Here is an 11,959-nt window from a genome sequence, read left to right as displayed (position 1 = left end):
CATGCAAGGATTAGCAAAGAACTTGGCTCGAGTAGCTCCTATTAAAATGCCTTTACATGTTGGTCATCTCTTCTGAAATGCCCCCAGGAATGTCAAACAATGCAGTTGGCCTGGAGGTTGCAGATGCACCAAGCTCATCTGAGATGCATGAATCAGATTCGTCTGGTTTGTTGCTGCTGCCGCCCTCGTGGTTGATGCTTGCTGGGCTACACTACTACAAAAATAGTTAAAGATCACACTTTGACAAAAAAAAATATCTCACTTTTATTGAAAGTGTGATAAAAAAAATTAGATTGATATTTTAATCACACTTAATTTGATTAAGTGTGATAATATTTGTTTTTTATGTCACTTTTCAATTAAGTGTGATTATATATACATTTTTTTAATCACACCTTCTAATTAAAGTGTGATTACATATATACTATTACTTTTTAATCACACTTTTTAAATAAGTGTGATTATATATATATTTTTAATCACACATTCTAATTAAAGTGTGATTATTTATATTTTTTTAATCACACATTCTAATTAAAGTATGATTATATATACACTACTACTTTTTAATCACACTTTTTAAATGAGTGTGATTATATATATATTTTTTAATCACACATTCTAATTAAAGTGTGATTATTTATATTTTTTTAATCACACATTCTAATTAAAGTGTGATTATATATACCTTACTACTTTTTAATCACACTTTTTAAATAAGTGTGATTATATATATTTTTTTTAATTAAAATGTGATTATATATATATATATATATATCTTTAATCACACATTCTAATGGAAGTAAATAAATAAATAAATAAGAAAAAAGCGCTAAAATGAAATTTTGGGCGCCAATATTTTTTCCCCAAAATTACTATTTTGATGGAACATCACAAGGTTTCAATCTCTCTCTCTATCTGATGATGATGAAGGCCAAATCAATTGCTAGGGTGATCATCTCATCTCTTCTCTTTGGTTGCTAGGGTTACTGAACCAATCGACTACTAGGTTTGCTTCTTCTCCTCCACTCTCTCCCTCTCACTCTCTCTCTCTTCTGAATCTAAAACTATTTTCCGAATCTTTGAAGCTATCTAATATCTATCTATGTTTTTCTCGCATAGCCCTAAAGTTGTTCAACATCAATCGGTTTAGGGTAAACGAAAGTTGCGACTCTTATTTTTGAACAGAGCTTCGATTCTTCTTCTTCTTCAACATAGCTTCGACTTGCAGCCCTAACAGGTTAGTTTCGACGTTTCTTCTTCTTCTTCTTCTTCTTCTTCTTCTTCTTCTCTATTAAATTTCACCCTGACAGCCCTAACAGGTTTCTGGACTGTTAAATTTCACCAATCGAAGCCAATTAGTTGTTCGCATTAGGCAGTACCAGTGAGATTTTACTTCATTCTTTCCAAATGACCTAAATATGAGCAAATAGCAAAATGAGGAATCAGTAAAAACCAAATTTTGAATCCTTTTTTTTTCTTCTATATTTTCTGAAATAATTTTTATCTTTTTTTTTTGGTTCTATATTTTCGAGCGAATTTCTTAGAAACAGAGCATTTTAATGGACTATTTTAAACACTTGTCTGAGTTTCAAAAAACTCGTTTCATGAAAACATCGAAAACAATAAAGTTTTTATAACTGATTGTAATCTGTTCTGATTGTAATTGTTGCTTTATTCTTGCCATCACTACGCAATTGCGTATTATTTTTTTAATCTTATTATTTTATTAATCATCTTTGTTGAAATTAGCTGCTACTGTTTCTTCTTCTTTTTATTATTTTTTATTTTTATAAGTAATGATGAAATGGGTATCTGTTGTGGTGGATGATTGGTGTTTGTTGTAATGCCTCTTAAAAAAATTATTTTCAGTTATTTGACAATTTGTGATGACAAAGGTTTGAATTATGGAGAAAGCTATATCAATGGTGCTATGATGTATGCATATTATATATATCTATATATATTGGCAATAAAAGAAAAAATGGTTTATTAGGCTTTTATGAGATAATTGATAGTGAGGGTCTTGGTTAGTAATAACAGGGTAAAATTTATGTCCAGTGCTTTGACATAGTGTGAGATTGAAACACAAATTGTCCCAATCTAATATATCAAATCTAAAATTTAAACATTTTTTTTCCTAATATAGTTTCGATTGATATTCATGTTTTTGTTTGCTTCTGTTGATCAATGAAAAGGAGCCAAGCATATGAAGCTAATATCAAGCTATCCTCTGCCAACCTGCCATACTGCCACAGCTATAGGGCAATGTAAAAACAGATGATCAATGCTTTCCTCATTCATCTTAATGCATAATGCTAATTGCTAAGAGATCCATTTGAAGAACATAGTGCCTAATTGAAGTAGCAAGCCTCTAACAATGGGTGGCTGATACTTTAACTGAGATAATGAAAAATCATTTCAACTTGTTAGTTGGAAGTTTAGACGGTTCTTGAAAAAAGATAGTGAAAAAAATAAATAAATATCCCAAGAGTCAAGACAAAGAGATAAACCAAAATTTTCCCTCTCTTTGGCATTTCTTCTTTTAGATTGATACATCTGTCCACTTCAATGTGTTATACAATGTTGATTAGATTTTTTAGATTGTCTTTTTTATTCTTGAAATTTTATAATAGCAACGTGATGATAATCAAACTTTACTATTTTAAGTCTTGAAATTTATTCAAATAAAATCTTATTATAAAAAGAAAATGATAGCATTCCGCTATCTAAAAAATATTCAGAAGTTATTGTAGTTCATTATTATTTTTTTAAAAAATGTTTGGCTTGTATGATAGGAGTGCGAGTTCATTATTTATTTATTTTTGATGGTTTGTTGTTTAAGACAACTTCATTGAATGCACAAATAGGATGAAGCAATACTAATTCAATCTGATTGACTACATAATATCAAAGGTAAACTCTTATTATTCGTCCATTTTAGTTCCATTTGAATATCAATACTAATTCCATCCTTGATCATCATGTTCAAATCCTTTCAGGTTATATCCATATCTATTTATCTAAAATGAGCTACTTGATTGATATCTTAGAATTGAGTTTGTATTTTGTAATATTGTTAATATATAATTGGACAAGATTTTTTTCTCCTCCTTCATGGATTCACACAGCAAGCATCATGTGTTCATGTAGGTCCCATCTTTTCCAAAAATAATGGTGGTCTCATTATTTTTTGAATATAGTGGGTCCTACATGTGCACATGGTGTTTGATTCTGTGCATTGACTTGGTTCTGCTCTTGGGTTCAATGCCTGTTTGTTACTGACTATACATTAAGATCATTTTTTTCCCCCTGTGAAATATGGCATAAAATTGGAGTAATGAAGGCATACAATTTGCATACTGGCATCATACTTGTCATTGATCATCCCTTTTTCTTGACATATATGTTCTTAGGATTAATATTTTTTTGCATTTACAAGGATATGGCAAAAGGTCACAATTAAATAAAGATCTTCAAAAAAAAAAATTTGAGAAAATATTTCCTTATTAATTAAGCCGAGTTACTAGCTTTGAGTGTAGTGAGTACTTGCTGGGCTTAGCTTGAATAAAGGTTGCCTTCCATTTTGTTTGTGATAGTATTAACTCATGCTTGGCATCTTTGATGCTTAACATATCAAATATCATTTTTTTGCAAGTGGGGTTTTATATCTAGTCTGAGTGGGGTCGGTCTGCTCTCTAGTGCGTTCGGTGCTCTAGCAAGCCCAAGCACTCGGTGAATGAGTCAAAATATGAAGAGTCTAAGGTATAGACTGAGGCAAGCTCATCTACTCAACCAGTCTGCTCAACAACAAGCACTGTGGCTTGGCACCCTCGAGTCCCAATTCGCCCAAATGAGCCCTTGTTCGACCATGGACCATCATACCTCATTTCCATAGGGTATGCCAAGGAGCGACCAGGAGCATCGCTCGACCAACATGCAACTCCTTAATTGATCTTAGAGATAGAGGGTCATTGATCAAATACTTGACACGTTGAGAGATATCGTAGCTACCATCTATGTAACTACGTTATGCCATGATACACCCTCCGAAGTATAATACCTAACTTTGCAGCACTCATGATACAACCTCTAAGGTCTGAATCATGTAAAGATAGGCCTGATACCTCTACTCTGTCCAGCCAAGGAGAACCAGGCACCTGTCCATTAGTGAGCTTGTTGGTTACGAAAACTATGCAGAAGAGTATAAATTTTAAAATTCAGATCTTAACTCGTGTTAATAATGTTCTAGATGGTGAATAGGTAGAATTGTTCCTTTGTAGCTCTTCTTGCAAGCCAAACTATGAAATAATGATAAAGATAAATTTTAGACTCTTCACCTAATCTCATAAGGATAAGAGTTATATATAATTGTGCTTATAGGTTTAGCATCTTTCATATTAAACATTTCAAGCGTCCATTCAATATACTTCACTTGTGACAACCACAACTGCTTAGCTTTCCTGTCACAAATTATTTATATTCCTAATAGTTTACGTGCATCTCCTAACTCTTACAGGTCAATTGTCTTGGATAATTCCTATTTCAGCTTGTTAATCATCTTCACATCATGTCCCGCTATTAAATGCCATCAACATAGAGTAGAAGGATTATGAAGTTGAATAAAATTCATATTGAGAAAATCACTTGATATGATGACTAAAGTTGTCCCTAAAGAGAAGTTTTTGTTCTGCACAAAGTGGCCGGTATGAGCTTCAATTACAATGTTACGTGGTGGTTTTCTCTCTATGGACTAGAGGGGGTGATTGTTGTGGGTCCAGCCCATAATGGTACTAATTGCATTGGATAGAGAGTACAGCAATTTGTCGGATAATAGCTTTGGAAAGATGTATATGATGACTTCTTTCGAAAACTATTATCTGGCCATTATGCAATGTAATTATTACTATTATGTACTGGAACCACAAGTAGTGCATATTAAAATGATATGTTTTCAATTTCACACTTCTGTTATAGTTGAGTCATTTTACTCATATTGTTAACAAATTTTGCAGCTCCAATCTAAAGCCATTGGTATTGGACCAAGATATCGTGAAAAAGATATGGACAACATGGCCCAGATATTCAGGCATGAAGAATTGCTAGAAACATGGTATACTCAGTTTTTTGAGAGGTATAAAGCTACTAAACCATATAGGTTATCATTTGGGGATCGGGAAACAGACAAGCGTACACCTGAGCTGATGTCTACTTATCTTAAAACCCTCAAGAAGCATAAGAGAAGACGAGTAGCATTTAAGGAAGATGAAACTAATGGTTTTGGCAATCCCATGTTAGAAAATGGATCAAACATGCTCCGAAATTCGGTTTTAAATGACAATGATGCAATTGATGATGATACATATTTTTTCCCTGAAACGATGTGTCCATTTAATTGTGTCCCTGATAGTGCTCTTCCTCACATAAACCGAGTGGAAGAAAACCACAAAGTGGATTTTAATGGTGTTCTTGATATGCTGCCCCAAATTATGACAAGGAGCCCTATTATGATTGAGAGGCTTGGTATTAGACCAGAATACCTGAGCATGGAACAATGAGGGAATCAATGTCGTGGAAAAAATGGATCTCATGGAAACAGGAAACTTCTCAGTCAAGAGCAAGCATCAGAGATGTCTAGAAAAGTGATAGCTCGTGTGCTAACAAATGTGGGGTTTGAAGCTTCTTCAGAAGTCCCAATGGAAGTCTTGTCTCAGTTGCTGAGTTGTCATATTGGTAAGCTAGGCTGTATCTTGAAAGTCCTTTCTGATAGTTACAGAAACAGTGCTCAGCCATCGAACTACTCAAGATGTTCCTTCAAACAGCGGGGTATAGGTGAGTGAAGCTGTTTTTATGTTATAAGCTTGAATTTGATTGGTTTTTTTTATTTACGTTTGTTTAGTAGACTATTGGCTTTGAATTTCTGATAAAGTAGAAATGAACTCTGAAGTAGGATATTGGTGGAAAAAAATTATTTATGCAGTATATATGGGAAGCAATTTGTTTGAATTCCTCTTGGGTTGACCTTGAATTCTGTTCTAGGCAGGCTTGGTCTGGTTTAAATTTTATCAAATCTGGTATCAAATAGTGAACTATGTTACTTTATTTAGGTATATATGATTTTTGTCCATGGAAAATTGGAATCAATGTTGTGCTATTTTAGGTATGTTATGCATGTTTGGGATCTTTATGTGCATGATAATGTGCTCACATGTATCATTTGTTTTGTGACTCTTTCTACGTTTACTTCATTAGTCTCTCTCATTAAGTTTTGATTCATGAACTGTCATTTCTTGAAAGTTGTTATATATCTGGCTTCTCTCTCTCTCTCTCTCTCTCTCCCTCTCATCACAATTATCTAACCTATTTTCCCCTTCTATCATTACGTATTTTCCCCTTCCATCATTAGTAATCTTGGGGCTTTAGCAGAGCTCGTGAAGGATAGTATGAGGAATTCTGTGCAACAAAACTCATCAACAAATGCAGGTTATCCAGTCACAGATAGAGTCACAGCAGCAGGCGCCCCTTCGACAACCCCAGCAAGTATGTCTATCTACTTTTCTTGCCTTTCTATAGGGAAGTGCTCTGCTTCTGGTTCTATAGTGCATGTAGTTGTTTGTGTGGTGGTTAGAATCGTGTGATTCACGATTCGATTCTTACTGTTTGATGTGATTTCCCACCAAAATGTTCTGAATCATGCTGTTGAATGAAAAATTGAGTGAAACTGATGCAGTTTGCATTTACAGTTTATAATATTCCTGATTTTTACTAGGGTCTTGGAATTTGTTGCTTTTAATTTGGATTTAATTTGGAAGATAGCAGTAAGATGATGAAAATGATTGCTCTGGTGGTGTGACTCTACAGATACCAAGAATGTGAATGTAACTACTATCTAATCATTATTACAGTGCTTTACATATGCTTTTACAAGGCAATTAAATGCTTTCCAGACTGGTGATATGTTATTTGGCATGTAAGAGACTTTGTTTAAATGCTGTATAGAGTTGCAAACTATGTTCATGTTAATGTTTACTACATATTGTTCTTCATTAGATGTTTCTAAACATGAAAGGACGATGTTTCAGAATTTGCTATCTTATGGTGTCACTTCTTACACATTGTCTTCCATTAAAATGCTTCTTAATAAGCAATCATGCCCTTGTTTTTCATAGGTTAATTTAAAACCAAAGGTTCCAACCAAAGCTGTATGTGCAGAGTATCTTGAGTTGAGAAAAGAAATATTGACTTTATTGAATCTTCAGAAACAGGTACTTCTACCTAAGGTTCATCTTGAATTTGCATCTTTTTTCATTGTTCAAATATTTATATAATTTAAGTTTGCAAATGTTCTGCTGTGCTTTGACTGATATTTCAAGGTTGTGAATTTTCTTTATTGTGCTTTGCCTTTTTATAGTTTATAGAATCCTTAAAGTGACTTTAGGCCATGTTTGGATCTTAGATTTATTGAGGGAAAGCAAAATGAAATAAAAAAAGATAAGAAACGAGACTAAAGTAAAAGGAGTTAAATTTATTTATTTATTTTTTAATGCTTTATCTGATAGAAACAACTTCTTGAATAAACTTGCAATCTTCACATTTACCAGCAACTTATAGCAAATTAAACTAGTAAATCTCTAAATTCCTAACTTCCACAAACTTAATATCCTGTGAAGTTCTCTTGTTGCCTTTTGATTTAGTATCTTGTGTTTCCTTCTCTTTGTTTCAGATATTGATTGTGGTAGCACTTGGGTTTCAAAGTATGTCTGTTTTATTTGTTTCTAATGGCGGTATGTTAGACAATGACACATCGAATGGAATGATGAGAAATCTGCTCCTTTCTTTCTTTCTTTTCCTTTTGCTTATGTTCTTACTTGGGCCATTGTTTAGATTGAGAAGCTTTTTAAAGATGAAGCTATAGAAGAAAAGGGTGAGCGAGCTAATGTTTCTAGTCACTCTCAAGTTTGTAGTCAATGTTTCTAGTGACCTTCAGCAATTCGTAATATAAATCCCCTTGTTTATGTCAAGTTCTTCTTTAGCCATCCTATAATTTTTAATAATTTTAGAATTATACATATCATTCATGGCTCTGTTAACATTTGTTGTTATGCATAAGGGGTTTTGTCTAGTTCTACTCTGTGATGCTTATTCCCATTTTTTTATTTGTTACCTTCCCCAAGTAAGTATGTGAGATTTAGTTAACTAACTCCAAAATCCTATTTGTTCAGAATGATGAATAAATTATGGGCTCGTTTTATCGAGTATAGACCTTAATCTTGTTCGAGAATTTTCATCAGCGTTGGATATCACAACTTTCATCTTATTTTTTAATTGACTTTATTGTATTTTTCTAGATGGATGATGATTATTATTCAGAATATGTTGTTTCTAGCATTTCAATATCTAATGATTATCTTATGAAAATCCTGATAATGGAAGGGACTCAGTTTATTGGTGTGTTTTTGTCAGGACTTCTTGTAAAAGAAGGCCACCAGGTATCAATCCTATTGGGGGCAGTTTAACAACTGGATAAATTACATTATTTTTGGTGTGATCTAAATGTAAGTTTATAAATTAATTAGTAAGTTTATTCATATGCTTCTGGCGGTTTTTAAATTAATTTGTTTTTTTATTTTTCAGGTCAAAAATTTCTTGGAGAGATGCAAAATATGGTCAAAGAATTCAAGAACTTATTTTTTTCAAGTTTTTTATTTTTTATTTTTTAATGTATGTAATCAAAGTTAATTTTATTTTTTTATTAATTTCTTTGTATATACTTTTAAACATTAAACTTTCATTTATGAAATATATGATATTATTTCATTCAATATATGGTTGTGATTCGAAATATAGTATATAGTGTGTATTACATTATTCAAATGCGCGTGCAAAAATAATATTGATTATTCTTTAAATATGTCAATTTTTTTTTATCACAGGTTTTATTAGTTATTAATCACACTTAAAAGATGTGATCTAAATGTTTTTAATCACACTTAAAAGGTGTGAACTAAAGTCTTTAATCACACTTAAAAGGTGTGATCTAAATGTTTTTAACCACACTTAAAAGGTGTGATCTAAATGTTTTTAATCACACTTAAAAGGTGTGATCTAAAGTTTTTAATCACACTTAAAAGGTGTGAACTAAAGTTTTTAATCACACTTAAAAGGTGTGATCTAAATGTTTTTAACCACACTTAAAAGGTGTGATCTAAATGTTTTTAATCACACTTAAAAGGTGTGATCTAAATATTATTAATCACACTTAAAAGATGTGATGAAAGCATTTTTTAATGACACTTAAAAAGTGTGATTAAAAATGACCATTTTTAATCACACTCCTAAAGACCACACTTTAATAAAACTTAAAAGGTGTGATTAAAAAACATACATCACACCAAAAAAGTGTGATCTTTATCTATATTTGTAGTAGTGCTACTACTGCTGCTGCTGCAATGTTGCTGTGAGACAACTGCTACTAGATGTTGGTCTGCTGGATAAGTTTGTGGATACTTTTCGTGTCGTTTTGCCTGTCTTTGTTAGTTTCATGTTTTCATTTTGTTATCTGTTGTTTGTAATGTGGGTTCACAATTTGGATTCATTTGGGTATTTTAGTGAGTTTACCCTTTTAGGTTTTATACACTACTTCTAAAAGTAGTGTCAGCAGTGTTTTTTTTGCTTGCACATCAACTTTAGGTGATTTCATATCAATGTTATTAGTTTGTAATAGTGGTGCCTGAGGGATGCCTCTTGTAAATCTGTAAATCTTATAAAACTGTATAAATTATTTTCAATTGTTTTTGTTGGTAAATGTGTCGCCAAAAGTTTATTTTTGCCCACTCATATTGTGTTGCTAGAAGTGTATTTTTAGCCAATGCCAATTTTTCGTTGCAAAAAGTAAACCTTTATCCACAACAAATCATCGACAAATGACAATATTTACCGACGTAAATGTGTTGCCAAAAGTTTACTTTTGCCCACTCATGTGTTACTAAAAGTGTATTTTTTGCCAATGCTAATTTGTCGTTGCCAAAAGTGAAGCTTTATCGACAAACAAATCGTAGGCAAATGACAACATTTACCGACGTAAATGTGTCGCCAAAAGTTTACTTTTGCCGACGCATATTTTGTTGCTAAAAGTATATTTTTTGCCCATACAAATTTGTGTCGCGGAAAGTGTCATACAATCATCATATTTGAATGACTTTTACCGACGCAAGATAAATTGCCGACGATGGATGAAGGTTTTTAACGACGACTATGTTCGTCGCTAAAGGCATTACTTTTACCAACGCAATGATAAGTTCGTTGGCAAAAACTTTTGCCGACTCACTTTTACCTACGGGTTGCCAACGTAGCTTTGTGTGTCGGCAAAACATTTTGCCAACGAATTTTTCCTTTTAGCAACATATTTTGTTGCGTTGCGAAAAATGCAATTTCTTGTAGTGATCATGCAAGAGGGTCGGAATAAGTGTCCCAATGTTTAAACACTAATGCATGAGAAATGACAAATAAACACCATAATTACATATCTGTCATCATGCAAGAGGGTCTGAGTAAGTGTCCAAGTGTTTATTCCCAAATGCAAGAGAAATGGCAAATAAACACCATAATTACATATCTGCCATCATGCAAGAGGGTCCGAATAAGTGTCCGAGTGTTTAAACCCTAATGCATGAGAAATGGCAAGTAAACACCATAATTACATATATGTCATCATGCAAGAGGGTCGGAATAAGTGTCCCAGTGTTTAAACACTAATGCATGAGAAATGACAAATAAACACCATAATTACATATCTGCCATCATGCAAAAGGGTCCCAATAAGTGTCCGAGTGTATAAACCCTAATGCATGAGAAATGGCAAGTAAACACCATAATTACATATCTGCCATCATGCAAGAGGGTCTGAATAAGTGTCCAAGTGTTTAAACCCAAATGCAAGAGAAATCGCAAATAAACACCATAATTACATATCTGCCATCATGCAGAGGTTCCGAATAAGTGTCTGAGTGTTTAAACCCTAATGCATGAGAAATGGCAAGTAAACACCATAATTACATATCTGTCATCATGCACGAGGGTCGGAATTAGTTTCCGAGTGTTTAAACCCTAATGCATGAGAAATGGCAAATAAACACCATAATTACATATCTGCCATCATGTAGGAGGGTCCGAATAAGTGTCCGATTGTTTAAACCCTCATGCATGAGAAATGGCAAATAAACACCATAATTACATATCTGCCATCATGCAAGAGGGTCCGAATAAGTGTCCCAGTGTTTAGGCCCTAATGCATGAGAAATGACAAGTAAACACCATAATTACATATCTGTCATCATGCAAGAGGGTTCGAATAAGTGACCGAGTGTTTAAGCCCTAATGCATGGGAAATGGCAAGTAAACACCATAATTACATATCTGCCATCATGTAAGAGGGTCTGAATAAGTGTCCGAGTATTTATTCCCTAATGCAAGAGAAATGGCAAACAAACACCATAATTACATAGCTGCCATCATGCAAGAGGGTCCGAATAAGTGTCCGAGTGTTTAAACCCTAATGCATGAGAAATGGCAAGTAAACACCATAATTACATATCTGCCATCATGCAAGAGGGTCTGAATAAGTGTCCGAGTATTTATTCCCTAATGCAAGAGAAATGGCAAATAAACACCATAATTACATATCTACCATCATGCAAGAGGGTCCGAATAAGTGTCCGAGTGTTTAAATCCAAATGCATGAGAAATGGCAAGTAAACACCATAATTACATATCTGTCATCATGCAAGAGGGTCGGAATAAGTGTCCGAGTGTTTAAACCCAAATGCAAGAGAAATGGTAAATAAACACCGTAATTACATATCTGCCATCATGCAAGAGGGTCCGAATAAGTGTCCGAGTGTTTAAACCCTAATGCATGAAAAATGGCAAGTAAACACCATAATTACATATCTGCCATCAT

General features: G+C 33.3%; 1 protein-coding gene across 7 annotated transcripts; it reads left to right on the top strand.

Moving 5' to 3' along the window:
* The first annotated feature begins 208 nt into the window (after positions 1-208).
* On the top strand, positions 209-8,821 carry LOC114278689 (uncharacterized). 7 transcript variants are annotated; one of them, XR_014359649.1, is made up of 8 exons: positions 908-1,009; positions 1,123-1,240; positions 2,871-2,916; positions 5,016-5,832; positions 6,407-6,540; positions 7,170-7,265; positions 8,464-8,555; positions 8,635-8,727. XR_014359649.1 is itself a non-coding variant. In XM_082912816.1 (8 exons), the coding sequence occupies exons 4-6, from the start codon at positions 5,631-5,633 to the stop codon at positions 7,172-7,174; spliced, it is 321 nt and encodes a 106-aa protein (XP_082768942.1). In that variant the 5' UTR covers positions 908-1,009; positions 1,123-1,240; positions 2,871-2,916; positions 4,520-5,630; the 3' UTR covers positions 7,175-7,265; positions 8,464-8,555; positions 8,635-8,735. The 7 variants fall into 7 exon arrangements, 5 of the variants coding, with proteins under 5 accessions (XP_082768941.1, XP_082768938.1, XP_082768942.1 ...); XM_082912816.1 differs by having other exon boundaries at positions 4,520-5,832; positions 6,427-6,540; positions 8,635-8,735; XR_014359648.1 differs by lacking the exon at positions 2,871-2,916 and having other exon boundaries at positions 209-1,009; positions 8,635-8,821.
* The last annotated feature ends 3,138 nt before the right edge of the window (positions 8,822-11,959 follow it).

Source organism: Camellia sinensis, unplaced genomic scaffold (assembly GCF_055761805.1).
Source record: "Camellia sinensis isolate YWXY unplaced genomic scaffold, ASM5576180v1 Unanchor6, whole genome shotgun sequence".
NCBI classification, from domain to species: Eukaryota; Viridiplantae; Streptophyta; class Magnoliopsida; order Ericales; family Theaceae; genus Camellia; species Camellia sinensis.
This window is presented reverse-complemented; position numbering and strand designations above follow the sequence as displayed.